A 22663-nucleotide genomic window follows, 5' to 3' on the forward strand; every position below is an offset into this window, starting at 1 on the left:
AGTATCTTCTGGGACTGATACCGTTTGCCCATCAAAGTAGTGTCATTTCAAGGAGCTTCTGCCCTTGGTAGCTGACCAAACAAAACCTACTTCTTGAGATCTTGGTCTCTTCTCTGTCATCGGGTATGATACAATGGGCATAGGACAACCTACGAAATGCCTTCCCACAACCCATCAGATGAGGTAAAAGGGCCTGCCGGCTCAAGTTTATATGTGTGAACGAAGTACAAACAACTTGAACTCATATGTACTTAAGCACTTGAAAGCATAACGAAAAAGATCTCAAGCCGAGCATGAAATAACCTTCATGAAATGCATCAACGAGGAAGAGCATTCAGTGACTGCTTGCGTCAGATTGACTACGTAGGTAGGAATGAAAGCGGAACTTGGCGAAGGTGGTACCATCATCGCGGCAATGTAAGTTGGTCGTGTTGACATCTACTAGACCAACATGGTAGGATTTTGCAATGCTTGGGTCTGCGAAAATATGTTGTTCCCCTTTGTTTGATCAGTTAATGCGTGGTGCCTCGGGGGTAGTGACCTAGCTGCTGCAGATCCTGCAAACTCACACTGCTCCTTTGCACCTTCCCGTCTCTTCTACTTTCTTCAGAGCCTCATCTGCGATTTCAAACTTCTCGCACTTGAAGTCCTCATTTCCTAGCATTCTGCTGCCCATTCTATCCACAGATAAACTTCAACAGTAAGTCTACATACTCAACTTATCCAAGAGACAGCGGATCATTTCCCGAATTCCTCCGCCTACTCTGCCTCATGCCAAGTTGGACATCGACCCTTCCGCCATCACCTCCTCTCCACTTGTTCCATCATAACTTCAATCGTTTCATCCCAATTTTGACGATAGCTTCATGAAGAAATCATGTCCGACGGGCAGTCAACCCGAAGCCAGTGGAGCGCCATCGCGCCTTCCAGCTATGCGCCCAGCGAAGCTCCCACTGAGGAAGGTGTCGAGTTCCAGTGCCCCCGATGCGACGAAAATTTCAGACACATCCGCCTACTCAAGCATCACCAGCAAATGAACCTTCACTACAAGTGCGATATCTGCAACCAGGATTTCGCCGATGAGGATTCCATCCAGCTGCACAAGTTCCAGGTGAGTAGCCAGAGCCCATGCATTCTTCCTACCCCCCCATTCTTGAGACTAAACTTAACGATTTCTTCTAGGACCACCCCAAGGAGCAGAGGCTCCGCTGCCCCGGCTGTGGAGAGGCTTTCAACAAGGCGGGAGGTTTGATGCAACACGTTGAGAACCATATCTGCTCCGTCATCACTCCTGAGATGCTGCACGAGCGACGGGACATGAAATACGAGTTGCCCAAAGCTCTTCAAACTCTCAAGGTAGACAATGACGGTGAATACGCGGAAAGCACGACCCGCTCTGCCGTCAACAAGACGACCGGAAAGGCCGAGAAGCCTACTGTCGACCGTCCTAACAACTACAGGATGCATGTCCGAGAGAGCAACTACCTGAAGCCCAACGAGAGCCTCCAAGCTTACCGAATGGGTAACTCAAAGGTGTCCGATCTGCTGACTGGAGAAGAGCTTCTCAAACCTACCAAGCCGCCCATGACTGGCACTCAGGGCAACGTCTGGGGTCAGACGAAGGACCTATTCCCTAACGCGCCTGCCAAGGTTATCCCTACGCCTGAGCAACTTCGGCGGGCTACGGCCTCTGCTCCGTCCGCAAAGACTGTGACTTCTGGCGGCCGTATCATCGACCCCGATGCGTCTGGATTCACTGCACATGTCTTCTTTGAGTCGATACTTGGAAAGTTCAAGTGTCCCCATGGCGGATGCGGGTAAGTACCATACTATCTTGCCTATATTTTACCTGTCACCGAGCTGTACTGACCAATTTTTATAGTGCCAAGTTCCCCAAGGCCCAGGCTCTAGTCGGCCACCTCAAGTCCCCCGCCCACCGGCCCAAGGCGCTGATCAGTTGCCCCATCTGCCTCAAGCAGTTCAACACCATGTCAGCGGCCGTTCAGCACGCCGAAACGTCGAGTGTTAGGTGCAGCATCCAGGAGTCGAACGAGTTCCGGTCGTTTGTCCACCAGGTGACGGGAGGATTGATGGATGGAGACAATAGTCAGAAGACGCTAGAGAAAAACGGTGGAGTGGCCAGGTTCTCCGTTCCTACAGACTTCATCGAGGATCTTCCTATGTCTAAGCGCTATGTGTAAGGCTAGACAGACATATTGCAGATACACGGCGGACATGCTGCAGATACTTCAGGTTTACGCCAGGTAGTAAGTCTATATGCAACTCAGCTGACGCCAGCTGGCATATGGACATAAAATGCTTGAGCCGTACGAGCACTTGGACTCGAACATGGAACAATATGTTCGTGCCTGAATTTCCATGAATATGAGATTTCATTCGAGAGTTTCGACTAGCCGATCAGATTAACATGTCGCCATTGCACAGGGATAGTGGGCTATCCCATATTGTCCCAGTAGCGGAACGGCCTATCTAGCTTTACTGCGGCTTCCCTGTCAGCGCATTTTCAGGGTCCCTTCCCGCTGGCGTCATGTGGACTGGTGGGGGGTCTCATGTGCTACGTGTCTCCAAGCCTCAAGCTGCCAATTCAACAACGTCGCATTCACTTGTAGCTCCATCATCTCTGTCGACTCCGCCAAGGTCTGTTTCTCTTTGTATCAAGCGTCACCACCTCTCCGTTAAAACACAACAGGAGGTATTTGGGAAGTGCACATCAAGAATGCAAGATATGCGACGCCGATGAACGCGAACTTCCCGGCGCATCCCCATCAAGACAGTTATCTGAGGCGTCGGCCACTACCTTGACACATCCACCATGATGGCGGCCACAAAGTTCAACTCGAAATCGCCCACGATGCGGCGCATTAGTACGCGCCCTTCATTCCCTATCTGTCAACCATCTACCCGGCCCTCCTTCTAACCTGCTAACTTTTCACCTAGTGAAAGAAGCCGCCGAATTCTCCCAATCCCCCTCACCAGACTACACCGCAGCCCCCTTGGAATCAGACCTCTTCGAATGGCACTTCACGCTGCGCGGGCCGCCCAACTCCGCCTTTGCCGAGGGCATCTACCACGGACGCATCGTGCTGCCTCCCACGTACCCGTTACGTCCTCCCTCCTTCCGCTTCACGACGCCCAGCGGCCGGTTCGAAGCGAACCGCGAAATCTGCCTCAGTATCTCGGGTCATCACGAGGAGACGTGGCAGCCGGCGTGGGGGGTGCGGACGGCGCTTGTCGCGCTGAGAAGTTTCATGGAGACGGATGCGGGCGGGCAGATTGGCGGTTTGACTACCGGGGAGGAGGTTAGGAGGAGACTGGCCAGGGAGAGTAGGGGTTGGAAGTGCAATGGGTGTGGGGGGAGGAGTAATGAGGAGATTTTGAGGGAGAGTGAGGAGTTGTGGAGGGAGAGGGAGAAGCAAGAAGGGGTGGGGAAGAAGAGGGAGGAGGTCGAGGTCCCTGCTGAGTTGAAGATGGGGTTTAGGGATGAGATGGAAAAGGAGAAGGCAAAGGCTGAGAGAACTGAGGCGGAGGGTGCGGGGGAGGATGCGGAGATTGCGCAGTTGGCCGAGGGTTTTGTGCCGACTGCGCCCGAGAAACAGGTTCAACATCAACCTCCGGCCGTGCCGAACGTGGCTACATCCGCTCTGCCGGCCAGACCAGCACAAGGTGTACCCGCGCCGACGAGGACAGCCCCGTTGCCGGATCCGGTGGGGCAGGCCGTGGCGCAGAGGGCGAGACAGCTGGATCCCAATGCTGGCGTACCGGTGTGGGTTGACTATGCCATCATCACGCTCGGTGGACTGCTGGTGGCGATGCTGGTGAAGATTCTGCTCGGTTACTGATGAAGGGAGATGGAAAGTATGGTAGCTCGGATTACGGATGCATGGCGTTGTTTGGCGTTGAGGATAGGGGATTAGATGCGCCGGTCAAGCGTCTGTCTTACGACTGTTTATGTATCATCATTGCTACAAGTCTGAAATGTACATTTTGATGTTTAGTGGTGGGTTTATTGGGCTGCTATGGTGAAGGGCTCTGGGGACTTCGAGCGGGAGAGATGGATCATCCGTGACAAGTGCTGGAAAGGAGGACTAGGTGCAAGTGAACGTTCGTATCTCGAACAACCACTCAGTCATAAACATGTCTTTATATGAAACTCGCGACTACGGGTTAGCAGCATATGTTCGTGTGGTTTGGATTTCGTCAATCCTACAACTACTTGATTCTCAATGTGACCGAACTAACAAACCTGGGCCAGTTGGTCTCAGTTGCAGTGCTAATTTCGCTTCACTGTTGTCAACAGATTTCCATTCGCTGGCATTTGCTACATGCCCCCATGCACAGAAAGACAAATTCTTCTGCCGCCATTATATGACTACCTTCAACCATTTTGGTCCTTCCTCGCGGCATCAATGCCATGTCTAATCATCATTCATCCGTCCCTCCCCCATTTGTCCGTGCTCGACTGGACCAACGTCTAGGTCCCCTGAGGAGGTGGAGGGCGTCAATGTAGTTGATTTGCTCGGCTTTTTGCTCTGGTCTGGGGCTGGATGGTAGTTGTGCTGCTTTGTGAAAGGTTTGAATTGCGCTCAGGTGGGTTGACTGCTTTGATGGTCTTCTCCTTGGATGCTTTGCGGGAATCCGAATCCATCTCTAAGTCGAAGTCCCTCCCCATCTTTATCTCCACCCCAGCCATCGCTGTCGACTTCAATGAAGCTTGCTTGTGCTCCTCGACAACTCGCAGACAAGCTTCCCGACTAGCACGGAGCAAGATATGTTCTCGCTGCAACTCATACGGCGAATACCTCTCATGACATCCGGAACATCGCAACGACCCACTCGACGGCTTCGAGCGCTGCATCGGTATGTGTCTTGGTCTCCAAGAATCGTACTCAGCTCCGTGCTGCGTTAACACATGGTATTGTAGCTCGCCTTTTCCGCCAGTAGCATCAACCATTACGTCCTGCAATCACCTCTATTCTCGAATTCTGAGCCCCAGGCCATCTACAATCATTGTTGCTGATGGTGCTGCGGTGGCAGCTGTGGCTCAGGGATTAATCATGGGTTCGTCGACACAGGTTCGGCTAGAATTAGCATCAATAAAGAGTATCCATATCGGCTTAGTTTTCTTGATCCTAATCCCTTCATAGTATATGAGTTGTCACCTGGTCTCGAATTTCGCCCCAATCCTCAATCCTGGGGAGGGGTAGACGACGCTGGACACGTCAAGATAACAGTATCCACCGAAGACGTTTTAACACGTAATAATACTAGGAACGGTGAAACTTCCCATACGGGGTTTGCATAGCCTATGTAATGTGTTTGAGGAGTGCTTGGTCATGTTTGCCAGTATCAAATGACGCCAAGGTGGCAGTGCACCCCCCCTAGACTACGAGCATGTGGTACAGTACACGTAGCTAGGCAAGATGTGAATATTATCTTGTACCGGAAAGAACCAAAGTCTCGTAGCCGTGTACCGGTGTACCGTAGTTGGCGTCTTTTCTGCTGCTTTCGAACTGTGCCTTGACATCGAGGAGTGGCGAGCATGTTAGTTGGACTACCATGCGAAGCAAACACTAACTCCCATTAATGTGAAACCTCTAGCCTATGAATGAGATGTTCATCCGAGATTCGTATCTTTGGGGCCATGGGCATACTGAACGGAAAGTGGAGACTGTGCATTGTAGTGTTCGTGACTGTCAACATGACGATATCAAAAGTTGACCACCTCCGGGCTCAATGAATCCCTATCTAAATGTGATCCGGCGTTTATGTATTGTCCGAAATACAGGTATGCCTTCAATCCGGGACATGGTAACCGAGATCACGTACATGGTGCTCTGGGTACCGTTCTTCACCATAACATAGAAAGTCGGCTTTCGTGGTAGACTTCAAGAGTTAATTCTACGAGATGAAATATCAAACTGACATAGTTGCTTGGCTTGTATATGATTTTGCCTCTCTCTCGATTGTTGATGAGGCTATGATAGAGAGTGTTTCAACAAGCCTCGTCAACAAACGCGCGATACCGTCTGACTACCCAGCAACGCTATCATGGAAGGGTCTGGACACTTTTGTAGGCACACTATTGAACTCAGCGTGTATTTAAGAGATGAAAAGGACATGGTTGAGCTATGTAGCCGTTCTTTTCATAATGTACCTGCTGGATCTATAACAGAGGTACTATCATAGTCAAGATCTGAAAAACAAGGATGCTAGGCAACACGGTGAAGAGTGCTGTTTGAGACACAAGGAAATACTCCAAATCTACTAGTTAAGTATGGGATGCACTTCTTGTTATCTAGCGGCTCTTTATTCATTACGATAATCCTGTTAAACTCACGAGCAAGTGACTTCCACTGTGCGGAGTCTCATCCTACTACATGGTGAGACCTCCCTCCACCGACGCTAACCAGGAAACTGGGATGCGAACCACGAGCAGAACCTCAGGCTCACATTTGAACCGCCACTAGCCACCATGAACCAGTCCCAGCGAATAGCGCCGTCCCATCACGCGGCAAGCAAACAAGTATTATTCCGAGACAGCTCGACGTTACGCGTAGTACCTGGCACCTGTCAGCCCTAGATGCAAATTGTCCTACACCTTGAACCTTAGAAACAGAAAGGGTGCTTTCTGACCAAATTTCTTGGGTACGTATAGCCAAGCCGGCGGCCTGTCAACTGAGGGATCCAGACGCTAATGGCAAACACCCACGCTCGAGCGAGGTCGCCTGCTCTTAGGCTTGCCTGATGCGGGCCGAAACGCAATGAGACGTAGAACGCCTCGATAGACGAGGGCCCGATCCAACACAAGGTATCGATTGAGTTTGCCTGGTCACACGGTTTGGATTATCATCTAGCCCCGAATCAATCATGGAAAATCCTTTTTTTTTCTGTGGGAAAGCAGGGGCAAAAAGAAGAAAGAAAAAAACAAGTAAAAAGAATCCAGAACCGGAACGGGTCTAACGAATATGGGAAATGACGAAAGGAAGGACAAAATAAACAAGCGGAAGGATAATCGGCTCAGAAGAGAACATTTCACCCGATGGCACGCATAACCATCATCCCACAAGGATAGCCACAGCAGATCTGGATTGCGCAATCCGCCGCGCAAAATAGAAAGGCTGGTACACCGCAGAACAGGCGTACCCGAGTGGGATGCTACCTATGCTGTATGGTCCGCAAACGGGGAGGCAAAATTTGTGTATGTGTGTGTGCGATCCAAATGAATAATTTCAAATGAACTGTGTCCTTCGCCAGACCGGCCGCGACGTCAAATCAAACAATATGGCCCGATAACCAGGGGTTCGGGGTCGTCAGCTTCCCCCGGCGCGCTGTGCGTTGCACCAACCAGCGACGGGCCCGAAGAGGCGGGAAAGGCATCCAGGTGCCACGGCATTGAGGATGACAAAAAGCGTATTGCAGGATCAGCGGGTAAATGCTGGTGCTGCAGAAGACCGGGGCGACACAAGGCTGCTCGTACTACATGCTATTATTATTTTGGCTACAGCTACTAAGCAAGGCGCAAGTAAGCAAGTAATGCAAGGAGGAAGGAAAGAAGAAGAAGAAGAAGAAGAAGCTGGACTATGATAGGGTCGGTCACTGGCATTGCGAGGCGGACCACCCACAGGTGCAGTTCGAGTTCCTCAGACATCCTGTTTCTACTCTTGGCATCAAACAGTGATGATAACACCTACCTAAAAAGCACATGCATTTTTTGGTGATTATCGTATAGTGCATTGGATGCATGCAGTCGGAATCGCAGTCAGTCAGAGGGGCGGGGGATTCGGAATATCCTCGTAGGTAAGGCCAGATCGCACAGCATTACCTAACAACCAGTCCTTTGAGGAGATCGACAGTGAGGTTCACATTGCGCCGTCGTCCGCTGCGGCATCGGACAAGGAGAAAGAGCGCTTTTTGGGGGTGTGACTTCGCCGTGTCATGCGAGACGACATTGCAGCATTGAGAACGCATGCCGACCGCATAGGAAAATCTGACTGACCTAATATCTCATTACCTGTCCCATGACAACTGTCGGAAGCACGATCCCGAATCCAGGCAACCCGTCTCTCCGCCTTTCCATTTTAGAGCTCTAGTTCCTGGACTTGGTCTGGTTGGTTTGGTCTGGTTGGTTCGGTTTGCTCGGGCTTTTGCTGTGAAGACTTTGATGATGTGGCTATTATCATATGAAAGGAGCCTAAGCGAGATGAGAAGTTGCATCGAGGTTGGACGACGCCCCATATCGGGGCAGCATGTCAGAGCTAGTGCACGGTAGTCAACATCTGCTATCTCGAAGTGTAGGATTTGCTTGGCCAGCTTTTGATAGCGCACACGCTGACTGCTTGTAGGAGCCAGCGCGACGGTACCAAAACAAGAGAGCGGTCAGATGATACGACTGTCACGAGCCCGGCTTTTGATCATATCATGTTAGCCAGTATCGCGTAAGTATGATATAGCGCACTATTCGCAGGGAATATCGCTAGCGGCCGGCCGAAGCCTGACGTTGGACTTTGAATCCTACGCTCCGACTGTGTCAGATGTAGACGGCTCTGCGGAGGAAAGGCGAGTGCCGGCGATCTCGGAAGGGACACGGATCGAAGCGTCATGTCTTCTCCTCCGTAGACTGAAGGTATGCCGACTTCGCTGCTTTCCCTGATGAGCAACGGTTCGGCAAGGGGGCGGGGGAGAGAAACGCGGGCAGCAGCCTCCGAAGAGGCCGCCGAGGACATAAAGCAAAAACGCGTCTTCTCGGCTATAGGGTTGATGGAGAACAATGCGTACCCGGACCGCCCTCGAGTAGTGCAAAATGGACCAACGCAGATCGTGGTGAACTTTCCCATGATTTCAAATGGCTCGCGTCAGCCAATAATGCCAACGCACCAGTCATTCGCGCCCACGAGGATGTACGCTCGCAATGCTGATGATCCTCACGCACCGCAAAGACGACACTTGCCCAATAGCGCAAGCGCTTTCCGCTGCGGCAGGCAAGGGATAATTGGAGCAGCATGGGCTGGGCCTCCGTAGTGGTAGACCAAAGTACCTCTACGCGGGGATACCAGCCAGCTGCATCATGTCCTCACTCGGGTAATAGGACCCCCGTTGGCGATCAGAATGAATCAAACCTGCAGCGGACGCTCGGGGCCGAATTGCTTGAAGAATCGACCTGTCATATCGACTTGTGCGGGATTTGGCGTAAGGCTGACAACACGAGAGCAGCACAGGGTGAGACAGTCTTGGTCCAGCCTTGCAGCGCTCTGCTCGATCGCTTCCAAGCTTTCCATATGTTATGTATTTTGTCATCGCCACGTAGCAGATTGTGGCCAACGGCTTGAGCCATAGGCCATCGAGCACTAAACTCTCCGCAAAGGCTTCCCAATCGACTCGTCAAGTAGGACAAAGAGGATATTGCAGATAAGTGAGGCTGCCAACGGATTGGACCAACTCGCGGATTAATCTCCTCAGTATGTCCAGGCGTTGGTACGTATACTGGCCGGAAACGGCGGCCCGCAGCATATGCATATCATGCCATGTCGCTTCTTTCCCCAAGGTTACCACATGTTCAATAAGAGTGGATGATCGGCATTACCATGCAGGACACTCAAGTCATCTGGGATGCCAAGACCAAATTCAAGAAACAAGATAATGGCATCGCGTAGAATGACTACCCACCAGCAATATGGACTATGCCCAGCCACAGATTGTGCTAAAAGCGGTTTACGCCACGTGGTACAGACTGGGGGACTGGTGCAGAATGTGACAGATCACTTGTGCCCAGGGTCAGGTCACATCGTGGCCGTAGGCTCCAGAGCTTGTCACTTCTTCTTTTTTTGGAGGTGACCGATTGAATGCAACCGAGCCTGCAGGAGATGCCTTCCGTCGAAACCGGTATCGTCAGGCATTGGCCGTCCACCAGAGTTGATCGAGGCGATTGGCGGCGCAGTGCATGACTGAACTCTACGCGGCCCCGTAGACAGGCTGACCATGGGCGTGAGCAGGCGCCGCAACAGGAAGACCTGCAATGGGACCATGCCTGCAGCCTTGTGGGCGGAGAAGCTGTTTTGGTGGGTTCAGTTGCATCTTGTGGCTGCGTCACTGCTCATGTTGACAGCAATAGATATGGTTCCACCAGGTTCCACTGTTACACAGGTTTGTGGGGGAAAGCTCACACGCATCGATGCGATAAACATCGAGTCGATACTTCTGGGAGCGTCTATGGCACGCATGGCAAACCCAGTAGGTGGTCATGGTGAATGAGGCTGGCGAATGGGACCGTCGTAAATTATCATCATAATTAGCATGTTATTAATTATGTGTCAACGCCAGCCGATGGCCAAAGGTGACGGGTGGATTTTCAAGCACTTACTTGGAAACATTCATACTCCGTAATGACCGTTATCGATGGATCCGACGCCTTGGATAAGCCCCAGTTTTCTATGCGGAGATTTTCTGCTAGGATCCGTAGTGGAAATATTCTAGAACAAGGAGAGATGTGGTGGAATTGTTTTCCCATCTTCATGCCCCATTGTACTCCGTTTCTGTGCTCGTTACACACACGGAGCTCGGAGAAAATGCTTCGACTCTGCTTCAACGGCTTGGCGTTGCTCGGAGCATCGCCTTATTTCAACATTGTTCCATTTACTCTCCGTGCCCCTACAAAATGCCAAAGGCCAAGACGTGTGCTCAGTCGATGATGCCAGACATGCGATAAGCGGGTGGATGCCGTTCACCGCCGAGTGCTACGGTGGGTTGCTGTACATATCTAACTTGTGTGGTATGCTTCCAGATGTGGGCAGTGAATTGCGCTGCCTGCTGCGAATTTAGTAGACGCTATGAGAGAATGCAGGCAACTATGTGGAGCACATATAAAACACCAAGCAGTGGATAGACGCCATCTCGAAAAGTATAGACGAGCCGAGCAGAAACTTAGTGTACGTCGGGATTGCTTCAGACGGAAGGTTGATGATGTCAGCCGGGGTACCGTGAGCCGCGGGGTCTGATGGTTCCAAGAGTTGCCAAAAAGCTGCCAGTGCTCAACCCCTATTCAACAACCGTAGCGTAACGGCTTCCTCAGAACCGATCAGGGGTCTAGCACTGAGTTTGATGAGTTGAATGGGTCTGAATGAGGGTGTCCGTATTGACAGTCGTTGCTGAAACGGTCGCTTCTCCACAGCTATTTAAGGACGGCATTCGGATCGACCGTCTCTTCCCCACAAATCGTTCCGCTGCAAAATGATGTGCATATCGTCAATGCGCCAAAGACGCCCGTTGCAAGGGAATAAAATTGGTTGTTTTATCACAGGTAAACTAGCAATTTCAGAAACCAAAGACGACAGGTTGGCTGTGAACTCTAGCATATGGTTTATGTTTTTGAGACTTGCCGAGAGAAGTGTCGCTCGATCGCGACCGTGATCCGCGCAGGTCATCTGGTTTTTGTTGGTCAAATGCGCGCGGCGTCATTTGTTGGTGATGGTGAAATGTTATCCCCTTGGTTCAAAGACTGGCGCGGAACTTTGCTGTCTGTGGAGTATGTTATCGTGCCTGTCGCGTGATTACGAAACTACAAGTCTAGGAGAGTCCAGGAGAAGCTCTTTGATTGCGTAACAGTTACGACTCACGAACATCCCCCTACTTCCCGCAACATCTCGCTGTGCCGGGAACCCCTTCTTAAAGCCGTGGGCCGTGGGCCCTGAACCCTGAGCTCTGGGGCCAACGAACAAGCAGGGCGTAATTACCACCACCCCAGACCTATTTTATAATTTTCATCACTCTCGAGTCTTTTTCATTGCTGCTATCCGGTTCATCGACATGCCACGCCAAGCCGGCAGCCCTCAAATTGCTGCATAGGTTGAGGACGAAGTGTAGTGCACAGGTCACAGTGCGTTCTCGCGGACTTCCTTCTCCGCCAAGTATAACTTCAGTTCCTAAGGTTTCGCATCAAAGGAGTTTCCATGATACGAAACTCTTTTGATGTATAAAATGTTGTATGGGTCCGGACGATCCTAGCCACGACGGACTCACGACTTGTAGTGGCATCCGCCTCAAAGTACAAAGTGTGTCTCCGAGTCCGGAGTCCGGCAAGAAAGTCACCCCACGTTTGACGCGGGCGTCGATAATTTGGTTCCATCAATGTGTGTGTGGTGCCCTACCCCGGTGGTACTCAAAGAACAACCGGCTATTCTCACCCAACGTAGTGATAAGATCGCAGGTCTCTAGAGATCGGCGTAGAGCTGACTCGTCAGAGGCGGGGTCTGTCCGTTGCTAGATAACCGTCGCCAATAATCCTGACGCGGCCTGCTCAAGTCCTTTCCAACTGGGCAGCGATCTTGTCGGGAGCGGGGTTGGTGATTGTGACTGGCAGGTGCAGCAGCGGCTGCAAGTCTCAGTATGCCGTACATGTTGGCGGGTACTCCCGTAATGCATCCTTCTCTATTGGACATCGTGGGCGCTTGTATCGACCAACACCTGTTTGGAGTTTTTCCCCTCCATATGCCCCGAGGTGCGGTATCACAGCATCTGATTCAACCTAGGCTCTCTGCTCCCTTGTCGAGTGGTATGGTTGCAGCAACGGCATCGCAGCTGGCAGCTGATTGGGGCCGTGCCGTGCCGTCGTCTCTTCATCATGAGTATAGTGGGTTGCTGATTTACTTGCCAAGAAATTGTTGGGTAACATCCCATCAAGTTCCGTAGACAACGTAGATTCTCGATACCGGCACCTGTAGTAATGTATGCAGTAGTAAGTGACATACTCCAGGTCAAGAGTAAGTAGAGCTTTGCCTTTGCGAAAGCTTAATTCAACGGGGGCCAAAGCTCCCTTTGCTATTACATAATTGGATCTGTAGCTCCCGAGTTCGGTCGACGCTGGATACTTGATCCTTCAGTGGAGCCTCTAATGTGCAATGACGTTCGTTTGCAATGATCATCTTCTCGACGACAATCAACACACATATCGGCATTCTGGACATTAATGGCCCAGGGGTATGCAGAGGCGCGTCGCCAACCGGTGGAGCAGTCCTAACTAGGTGCCAGCAATGATAGGTTTCTCAAAGGCCGGAAAGCGTGGAAAACACAATGAGCTCTTAATGTCGTCATCCGGCGCAAGGCCGTGATCTTTTAGGATTTGATGTGCAAGAATAACACCTTGACGAACGAATCACTGATGACTTGCGACTTCGCAGACCCGCCAACATTCTCTACGTGGTCGAATCGTAGCGGTCTGAATCGAGTCGCGTAATGATTCCTACGCGGAAGTCATGTGGTATTAGGCGCAGAAAAAGATAACGGCTGCGCCGAGGATAGGTATGCCGCGAACGTACCTTCTTTTATGTACGGTAAATGGCTTGCCGGTGATGTCTCGGGAGATTTGAAAGAGGCAGTCCGGCAGAGTGGGAGAATGTAGACGTGACATTACCCGCAGCGGTGTCCTTGATGGCTGCGGTCAATGCTTGAAACCCAGTCAGGTGAGACCCTTCATCATCGTGATGCTGCCCTGGCATGAGAAAGCATAGCAAAAACCGATCTTGTGACACTTGCCCCTGGTTCACTTTGGCACAGATTATCAGTAATAAACTGTCACACCAATCAGAATCCACGTTCCTCAAGGACGTGGCTCAAATTTCTGTTCCTGTCGCTTCAGATGGGTCTCAGAAAGGGCAGACCGCTTCTTCAGACCGTTGATGAATGAAGCCCCTGTCTCTCAGTTATACGAGCGTCCAATCATTGACGTCGCTTTAAGATCTCGTTTGTTAATATTCCAGAAGATCTTGGAGAAGGAACGAGATCAACTGGGGGACAACGGGCAAGATCCTGATTGGTTGCGCTTTCATAGCCCTGCATGCGATGCTACTGTGCCAAGTCCTGTGACTCTAATAAGCCGAGTTTGCCGTGAAGAAATGCATGTTATATGATGCCAGGAGTGGTTAAATTGTGAAGATTGATTGGCTATGTTGATCGATACGTGCATTGGCGGTGGCCTTCCTGTGCATGTTGAGATGAGGTGCCGCTCAACAGCCAACCAGACCAAGAATGCCCTCGATCGGCCCGGCTATAGGTGCCGTGTAGTCCAATGGTTGTCACAGACGAAGCGCATTCCTTTTGTGGCGGAGGCTCTACTTGTGTGGTGGTTACGAACAATACCTGACCCGTGGCTATGCTTGCGCCAAGCCAGGCGGTGAAGCTGCGAGCCTCGATACAATTCGTTGATACTTGTAACCAATAATACTGAGGCCCTAAGTGGTTTTACAGCATGATGATGTCGGCTTTACGGGCCAACGACACAGATAGGCCTCATACTTGGACTGCGCCTAGAGACTCTACGTGGTGCATTGCTTGCGCAAGCTCTTGTTGGTATTCCCGGCCGGCTTATGGGGTTGTTGATGTAATCGGCGACACAACGCGAAGACAGCCGAATGATTGTCAGGCCATCGCCTCCACACTATTGTACGCGCGATTACAGTCCGTTGTATTGCCCGCAATATCAGATAGTGGCGGTTATAATGGCGACGTGATTGTGCTGGGGTGATGGTGATTGTCGTCAATTGCAGTGTGGGGAGAAACCACTTGCCCAAATTAAAGGACTTAAGATTTGGCATTCCTGCTGAGCATCATCTCCGGCCAGTTGATCGCAGAGTTTGGCGGAGCTTTCCAGATAATTTGGTCCCTCCACCATTGGGACCTTGAAACTCCGGACCAGGAAACAAATGCCAGTTTAATGACCGCCTCAAAGACAAACCTGCTAGATGTTATCCGTATACTGTGACAGATCAAGTGTGTCAGCAAGCATGTCTGGGATGTTTGTACGTACGTTGGCCGGCAGCCTTTCGGACAACACAACTGATTGTCACAGGCGTGATCCGTCAGATAGCCAAGGTAGAACTCTCGGTAAATAGGCTTGAGAGATCTTCAAGGTGCGGATTGATGGCGTGTAAAAGTGTGCTGCAGCAATGCCAAGATGCATTCGAGACTGGCGTTCTTCACTGGGCTTGTCAGGGATCACCATGGCGGTGTTAGGGGACCTGTGCAAGTTGCGACCTGCCCAATTCAATTATCTTGGGATTGCCTCTTTGTTCCCCGGATTGGATGGGTCATGCCGCCTGATGAGACATTGGCGAACGAGGGAGGATGAGGAAGTCATTACTGAAGAGTTTGAGTCTTAGATTTACAACTGCTTACACAAGGTTTGTAACGATTGGCACTATCATCGCATGTCCGCTCAGCTTTGGCAGGTCCCAAGGTTTCATGGCGACTAGGTTGGCGTTCCGAGATCCGAAGATCAGCATCGTTGCAGCAGCAGTGCAAGAGGCCTCGCATTTTTTGCACTAGCAAGCAGCGCACACATGGTGCCTCGTTTTCAGGTACAAGGTTGGTAGTGGGGGAAGGGGGGGAAGCCCAAAAATACGCGTTCCTCGGCCTAAGAAACGTTGGGCGACGGGGGACTTGGGCTCACACCCAACTGATGGATTGACCCGTCGTACTGCTGATAATCCCCTGGGTCCCTGGCCAGAAAGATGCAACAGGGTTAAACCGAGCGCGGATCGGGCTTAGGCAAAGCTCGATGATGTAGTGATGGTTCCACTTGCCCAGGTCGTTCCCACCTGCCATTGCTCTCTTGGGCTACAGCAACATTTTCTTCTGGCAACCCTGTCTATCTGCAAGCCCGGTTTACTTGAAAGCATTCCCCCTAGCGAAAAAAAATCTGCCATCAACCCGACAGCCCGATTCCCCTTTATCACCCTGTCAAGATCTCACACGCCACGCCACCAACACTGTATCCAATTCCAATGCCCTAGGACCAGCACTGTAGCAGTTAAGACCGGATGGGTCCAGGTACAGCCATCACGGTCTCGCATCAGTGGCAGCTGCAACTGGTGCTAGAATGGAAAGCCGGCAAGCTGGGATTCTGTTCCTAGGTACTTCCTTCCGAAACTAAAAAATTAAAATTGTAAGTAGCTACCAAGCATCAACTAAAACATTGATTTTCTCCACCAATGCCAATGGGCTTGGGACATTCTGTCTGAAGGTTTGATGTTTGACTTTGTGGCTCTCGAGTCGTCTTTTCGAGCATGTTTTGTCAACTTAGGACGGCATACCCAAGTACCTCCATATGGATACCTTCATACGGAGTAGGCGCCACAATTACACGGCTGACACTTGTTATGCCTTCCAATGTATATTGCGAAAATCACGTCAAACGGAAGGAACGTCTAGCGGTGATGATTATCATTAGTGCTCTTGTCCTTGGGCACCTAGTAATGCAGCCTTCCTTCTTGTGCACTTGGCCTGCCAGAAACTCGTCGGGCCATTGTCCATTGTTCGTTCCTCTGTGTAGTGTTCCATTTTTAGATTGGTGAAAGCTCCATTGTAGCACCCGTCAAGCCCCAGCCCCTAGTTGAAGAAGTCTCCCACAGTGTAAAGAGTGCGAGTCACCGTGGGTAAGAAATCCCCCGCAAAAAGACGATTTCGGCCTCGCTGCACCACCCTGGCCTGCTGCAAAGATACTTGGGTACTTCATCGTCATTTATTACAGCGGTCCCTGGCCTATTGCCAAAAGTCGCATTGAGATTTCAATGCGCTCTGTCTCTCTTGCCCTGTACCCCCAAAAAGAGTCATCGATCTTCCTCTGCAGCGCGCGTGCTCTCTAATCTCCACAGCCCATCCCATCCATATTCTACAAACTTCAAAGCTGCACTCCAACACACCCCTCACATAGCTACACTAGGTTCTGAGCGGCTTGATTTTAGTGTCGAAATACGTACCTCGGACAGCCTGCTTCTCTCGTGCCCCATTCCCTGTCTGGCCATGCCTTCTCATCCCTTCCCTCCCACACCATCACTAATAATTTCCCGGCTGCTACGCGAAAAGTGAACTTCAGGTGTGAAAACTTCCGCCCTGCCTTGACCCGAACCACAAACTGTTGCGCCCGCCCGACCCGCTATATACAGCTTCGAGAAGCCAGACATTCTCATAATCACGATTCAATCATCCAGCCCGCTCCGCATTGAAGATCCGGCGCAAGCACAACCAACGCCGCGCCAGGTCTCCCACCACCACCGCCTCACTCAACAACACGTCGTCCGTTGCCCTCGGTGCCTTGCAAATTGAGCAGCCCGACTGGCCTAGAAGTGTGAATTTTTTTTACCGGGCCAGGAGAAATTCCGGCTACCACCTCCCCTCATTCGAGGACTCAAGCGTCGAAACAGGAACGACATAAACCTTGCGGCGCATCTACGGCGAGAGGAGGAAGGAACGTCCAGGTTGCGTTGCGGGGAGAAGGCCAATATTAATCGCATTAGAGTGGTGGATGTGAAATCAGACGTTGGAATTTTCCCCCAGCTTCAAATTCCCAAAACCAGCGACCTGCATACGGCCTGCCACCTCATCATTTGGCCGGTGGGTTATTACAACGCAGCCCTTACCCGCGCCGGCCTGGGGCACGCATATGCCGTACAGCTGGCTGGCCATACATCGTACGTCGACGTACCTGTGTCAGAAGACGGTACCTGTACTCTGCAAGTACAAATCGTTGGTAACTTCTGACTGCCTCGTAGAATCTTGGCTGCCGTTGCCCTCGGTCCTGGATCCCAATCCCACATCGTGGAGAGCAGCAGTTGTACTGCAGCATCAACGCCCCGCCGATTGTATAAAGCATCTCGGTGCTGAATTCACCATCACGGCCCTTCCCGTATGGTCCCCTGGCTTTTCTCCATTCTAGAGGCTCCTACAATTTACCATCCACATCCACCGAAACATGAGGCCGTCGACTTCTGCCCTTGTCTTATAGATGACAGCCAATCCTTCATGAGTCGGAACTACTCCGCTGCACACCTTCGCGGCCAAGCGTAATACCTGCCACATTCGGTGAACATCACCTCACAGCTCAGCGTCATGTCTCCGGCTCCAATGTCAAACCCTCCCCGCTCAAGTCCTGAATCCAGTCAGGCACCTAACAGCACGTCAGCCATGGCATTCCAGCCGTCTGCGCAGGGTTCTATACTGCGACGGACGCGCCCCAGCCATGTCCAGACTGGCCTCCAAGCCAATTCGCTGCTCAACTCGCTACCGGCGTCAGCCATTAGTGCCTCTTCGGTGGCATCCAGTTCTCAGCATGACTCTCCCATCATGTCCCCAGAGAATCCGGTGTTAACCACCAGTAGTTCCATCCAGCCATCCCCAGAGCCCTATCGTGGCCGTGATGTCGAACAATTTCCCCCGCCACCTTTCACTCTGGGCGATCCGCTACTGTTGCAGCACAAGAACAGCAGCAACTCCATAAACCCAAGCTCAGCCACCACCACCGGCTCTATGGCCGAAGCATTGCAACAATGCACCAGCAGCAACAGCGGCAACAAAAACTTGATACGACGGTTCTCGAGTCGAGCTTCTAGATTTGCCCGCACCTCTCGGCGACAGTCTTCAGTCGCGCCCAAGAGTCGAGATGGCAGTCTGGGGCCCGGCATTATCCGGCGTAGAAGCGATAGTACCAACACTGCGCCTCCGGATAACGTCTTCACAGATTCAGATGATGAGATTGTCGCCGATGAGAGAGACGAGTACATGTCGTTTGCCCTCCCAGGAGCCCAACTACGCGAGTTTTCTTCCACTAGCAACCCCGGCTCCATTGCGGGCTCTGCCACACCCATCGATCCTCCAGCCGGCCCCGTCATCCCCATGGCCTTGGTGAAGGGCACGTGGATTTTCAAAATGTCCAAAAAGAGAAAGTACAAAAAGATATTCCTCGTTCTGGACCTGGAGGCCGCAAAGATTATTTGGAACAGAAGCCGACCGGCCAAGTGTATCTACATTGACGACATCAAGGACATTCGGATAGGATCCGACACTCGGCAGTACCGTGCTGACTTCAATCTCCCCGACTCCGAAGAGGGTCGCTTCTTCTCCATCATGTATGCCGTTGCCGACAAGTCGAAAAGCAAGCTCATGCATTTGCTGGCCGAGGACGAGGAGACGTTCAGTAACTGGGTTACGGCCCTCGACGCGATATCCAAACATCGACAGGATTTAATGACGTCTCTCATGTCATTCAATGACAAGGCAATCCGGTCCTATTGGAACAGCGAGATGACAAAGCAGTTCGAAGGAAAGCCTCACTCGGCTGACGAAGAAGAGATTGACATGCCAGGTGTGGAACGCGTTTGTCGGAATCTCCATATTCACGTGGCATACAAAGAGCTTCAGAATAAATTTACTGTCGCAGATGCCACGAGGACGGGGCGACTCAACTTTGCCGAATTTCAGGTCTTCGTTCGGGAGATGAAAGTGCGCGCTGATATTCGCACAGTCTACCTGGAGCGAGCGTCGAACCCGCAAAGCGGCCTGGCCTGGCACGAATTTGCCCTGTTTCTTTGTGAGGTCCAGGGCGAGGATGTTGAGTCCGACGTTCGCAATTGGGAGGCCAAGTTCAATCGGTTTGCTCGTCGTTCGAAAAAAGAGGGCGACTTGCGGGATGCTGACGCAGATGTCCCGAGAATGACTGAACAGGCGTTAGTGGCGTATCTCACTTCCACTTTCAACTTGCCCGTCCTCCGTGAACCAACCGAATATACCCTCGACAGGCCGCTGCATGAGTATTTCATTTCTAGCTCCCACAACACGTATCTGTTGGGCCGCCAAGTTGCCGATGATTCCAGTATTGAGGGATACATTACCGCTCTCATGAAAGGTTGCCGCAGCATAGAGATCGACTGCTGGGACGGAAGCGATGGACAACCCATTGTCCAACACGGATACGCGTTGACAACTTATATATCATTCCGCGAAGTCATCCACATCGTCAACAAATATGCCTTCGTGACGAGCCACTTCCCGCTGTGGGTCTCGCTTGAGGTGCATTGCGATGCACCTCAGCAAGGTGTCATGGCTGACATCATGAGGGAGATATTCGGGTCGCGTCTCGTCACGGAGCCTCTGGACTCATCATCTGACAAGCTGCCATCGCCTACGGAGCTCAGGGACCGGGTCTTGGTAAAAGTCAAAGCCGCGACGGACGACGAGCCCCGCAAAAGCAAAGCGCCAGGTTCTGCCGGTCGTCGGCGCGGCAATAGTCTGACTTCGCCATACACCAAACCCGTGGCTTTGGACAATGCCACCATACCTACTCAGTACCTGTCGCAGAGCCCACTCCTCGGTGCGAGAGATGCCTCACGGCGCATAGTCGGCAAGCGCTACAACACCATCACCGAAGGTGTCGAGATAGACCCAGTGAGTAGCAGTACCAGCGACAATGACAGCGGCGGTGAGGGAACTCCGAAAAAGAAGCAAAGCAAGATCGCACCCCCATTGGGAATCCTAGGCGTCTACGGCGGTGGAGTCAAGTACGAAGGCCCTTCCACCCTCGAGTGCAAGACGCCCTATCACATTGTCTCTTTTATGGAAGGAGGATTCCGAAGTCTGGTCAAGGCCAAAGACCACAAGGATGTCTTATACCGGCATAACATGCGCTTCATGATGCGTGTATATCCTCAATACACGCGCATCAGCTCCCATAATTTCAATCCCTTGATGTATTGGAGGAAGGGAGTCCAGATGGCGGCGCTCAATTGGCAGACTTATGATTTGGGCATGCAGTTGAACCAAGCCATGTTTGATGGTGGCACAGACCAATCAGGATACGTCTTGAAGCCTCACTCAATGCGAGAGATTCGAGTGCTGCCCGATGGTCTCCCACAAGAGGCCATTGGGAAGTTAGAACGCAAGAACGTTACTTTCACCATTGATGTCATATCTGCTCAACAACTCATGCGCCCAGCCAACTTGCCGTCGAACAGGTCCCTGGATCCATATGTCGAGGTGGAGGTTTTCCACGCCAATGACAAGAGGGACAAGCATGACAGCAGTGTTGGCATTCCCATTCCGACGGACACGCCTTTGAAACAACGCACTCGGGTGGTTAAAGAAAATGGTTTCAACCCGACCTTCGAAAAGACGTGCAAGTTTAACGTAACCACCAAATACCCTGAACTGATCTTCGTCCGGTTCAGCGTCAAACTTTCCCCGGATGGAGATAACCCGAGCGAACGTGTCGCCCCCATGGCCACATACATAGCCAAACTCTCCAACTTAAAACAGGGCTACCGCACTCTGCCTTTGTTCGACAGCAGTGGCGACCGTTACCTGTTCTCGACTCTGTTTTGTCGCATCAAGGTCGATGCTCCTACGAGCGTGTACGTTCCCCATCCCCCAGATGTCTCCGAAACGGTTGGCAAGTTCAAGAACTTCGGCAACAAAGTGTTCAACCGCGGGGCCAGTTCCAAGGGCGGAAGCTTCGAAAAGACGATGGAGAAGACGGTGGAAAAGACGAGCATCGACAGCGGAACTTCCGACAACTCGCAACAACACCTTCTACGAACCGTGTAACGATCTGCCCTAGGCCCGCTAGAGCATTCGGATGTACCAATATTTTATGTCTCTATTTGAATGGATGCTTCGCCAGGGGCGACGGCCACCTCGCAATGATTCCCTTGTCGGTTTTGATCTACAGCGAATACCCCATTTGATCACACATACGGTCGGCGCACGAGGGGTATAAACGGATCGTTATTTGCATGCATTCGTGGTGTATTTGTTTGCTTTCAGGGCGTATCGAGACACTGGCTTTCATTCCACACCATGCTCAGGAGAGAGCCACAAACGTGCGAAGACAAGGGATTTGCATACTTAAGGTGTTGGACGAAATGGACATATAGACAGGGAAATGACACAAAAAAGCCTTTTTTCGTTTTTTTTTTTGTTTTTCTGTCAGATGCCACGATTGCATCTGACGTGGTATCAACAGCACCGCAGGCAAAGGAGGCGGGTCATGTATGAATTCCCTCTACACTGCATCTCCGACATGTTGAGGGACGGAGCATTACGGAGCAGGAACAAGAACGGGTGGGCGTCTGGTGGGCAGGGAACCGCAGATAGCAAAAGGCAGGAGCTGGGAACTGGAGCTGGGCCTTGTCACAAGCTAGCATCTTGGGCAAATTGGGCATCTGGGGCATCTCACTAGGTTCAACTGCATCAACATTTTCACTTCGACAACATCTCTTTCGCGACGAGTTTGGTTTGATCGGTAGCGATGGCATACTGGCATTTCCATGACTTCGCAAATAAACATACCAGTGGCTCACGCTACATAGGAATTACGAACACATTCATATTATCAGAGTCTGCGCATCGATTTTGGTCTGATTCCTGTGATCGTGTCCCAAATATTTTCTTCGTCAAAGAAACCCACATCATAACTCTAACTTTGGCGGCTTGGTCTAAGAATGCTACCTCGTTTGCCGCACCGATGCCTCTAATCAGAGCGGCTAGTTGACGTGGCCCTGCATAATAGCCTAAGTGAGAGACGCTAGCGTTAAGGCCTCCGCTTTGACGTCCTCGTCTTTTTGTGGTGCCGACAGCCGTGCCGAGGGGAACGACTTGACTATCAACAGAACTCCCCCGGAAGCGAGCCAAGACCAAGAGCCAAAAGACCAAGAGCTCAAGAGCTGAGGAACTGGGGGTAAGGGAGGACCCCGGTATCTGGTAGGAAAACCTGGCAAGAAGCTGACAAGGCTCAATATCAATCGGAAATCTGAGTCAGTCGGATCACATCGTATCATATCATAGATAAGATTTGATGAGCTGGTAAATACAACGACAGGCTTAGAAC

General features: G+C 51.5%; 6 protein-coding genes across 6 annotated transcripts; 4 read left to right on the top strand and 2 right to left on the bottom strand.

Annotated features, from left to right (window-relative positions):
- Window positions 1-877: 877 nt before the first annotated feature.
- On the top strand, window positions 878-2517 carry BCR38DRAFT_492023 (uncharacterized protein; the record flags this gene model as incomplete). Its single annotated transcript, XM_040864687.1, has 3 exons — window positions 878-1111; window positions 1183-1817; window positions 1883-2517. The coding sequence occupies 3 exons, from the start codon at window positions 878-880 to the stop codon at window positions 2199-2201; spliced, it is 1188 nt and encodes a 395-aa protein (XP_040720686.1). The 3' UTR covers window positions 2202-2517.
- Window positions 2518-2833: 316 nt separating this feature from the next.
- BCR38DRAFT_404221 (ubiquitin-conjugating enzyme/RWD-like protein) lies at window positions 2834-3860 on the top strand (the record flags this gene model as incomplete). The annotated part of the gene is made up of 2 exons (XM_040857825.1): window positions 2834-2885; window positions 2959-3860. The coding sequence occupies 2 exons, from the start codon at window positions 2834-2836 to the stop codon at window positions 3858-3860; spliced, it is 954 nt and encodes a 317-aa protein (XP_040720687.1).
- Window positions 3861-4519: 659 nt separating this feature from the next.
- BCR38DRAFT_492031 (uncharacterized protein) lies at window positions 4520-5072 on the bottom strand (the record flags this gene model as incomplete). Its single annotated transcript, XM_040864688.1, has 1 exon — window positions 4520-5072. Exon 1 carries the CDS (start codon window positions 4970-4972, stop codon window positions 4520-4522), a length of 453 nt encoding a protein of 150 aa, XP_040720688.1. The 5' UTR covers window positions 4973-5072.
- A 4652-nt stretch (window positions 5073-9724) lies between these two features.
- BCR38DRAFT_415924 (uncharacterized protein) lies at window positions 9725-10207 on the bottom strand. The gene is made up of 2 exons (XM_040859063.1): window positions 10130-10207; window positions 9725-10076 (listed from the first exon to the last, which is right to left on the bottom strand). Exon 2 carries the CDS (start codon window positions 10041-10043, stop codon window positions 9828-9830), a length of 216 nt encoding a protein of 71 aa, XP_040720689.1. The 5' UTR covers window positions 10044-10076; window positions 10130-10207; the 3' UTR covers window positions 9725-9827.
- Window positions 10208-10778: 571 nt separating this feature from the next.
- Window positions 10779-11126, top strand: BCR38DRAFT_415926 (uncharacterized protein). The gene has a single exon (XM_040859064.1). It carries the CDS (start codon window positions 10845-10847, stop codon window positions 11010-11012), a length of 168 nt encoding a protein of 55 aa, XP_040720690.1. The 5' UTR covers window positions 10779-10844; the 3' UTR covers window positions 11013-11126.
- Window positions 11127-17895: 6769 nt separating this feature from the next.
- On the top strand, window positions 17896-21381 carry BCR38DRAFT_404223 (phosphatidylinositol-specific phospholipase C; the record flags this gene model as incomplete). Its single annotated transcript, XM_040857826.1, has 1 exon — window positions 17896-21381. The coding sequence occupies one exon, from the start codon at window positions 17896-17898 to the stop codon at window positions 21379-21381; it is 3486 nt and encodes a 1161-aa protein (XP_040720691.1).
- Between the last annotated feature and the right edge of the window lie 1282 nt (window positions 21382-22663).

This window comes from Pseudomassariella vexata (assembly GCF_002105095.1).
Source record: "Pseudomassariella vexata strain CBS 129021 chromosome Unknown BCR38scaffold_1, whole genome shotgun sequence".
In the NCBI taxonomy this organism is placed as follows: domain Eukaryota; kingdom Fungi; phylum Ascomycota; class Sordariomycetes; order Amphisphaeriales; family Pseudomassariaceae; genus Pseudomassariella; species Pseudomassariella vexata.

Excerpts from the sequence above, each read along its gene's own strand:
- BCR38DRAFT_415924 (XM_040859063.1), bottom strand. The coding sequence starts at position 10,043 with ATGGTCCCATTGCAGGTCTTCCTGTTGCGGCGCCTGCTCACGCCCATG.
- BCR38DRAFT_415926 (XM_040859064.1), top strand. The coding sequence starts at position 10,845 with ATGAGAGAATGCAGGCAACTATGTGGAGCACATATAAAACACCAAGCA.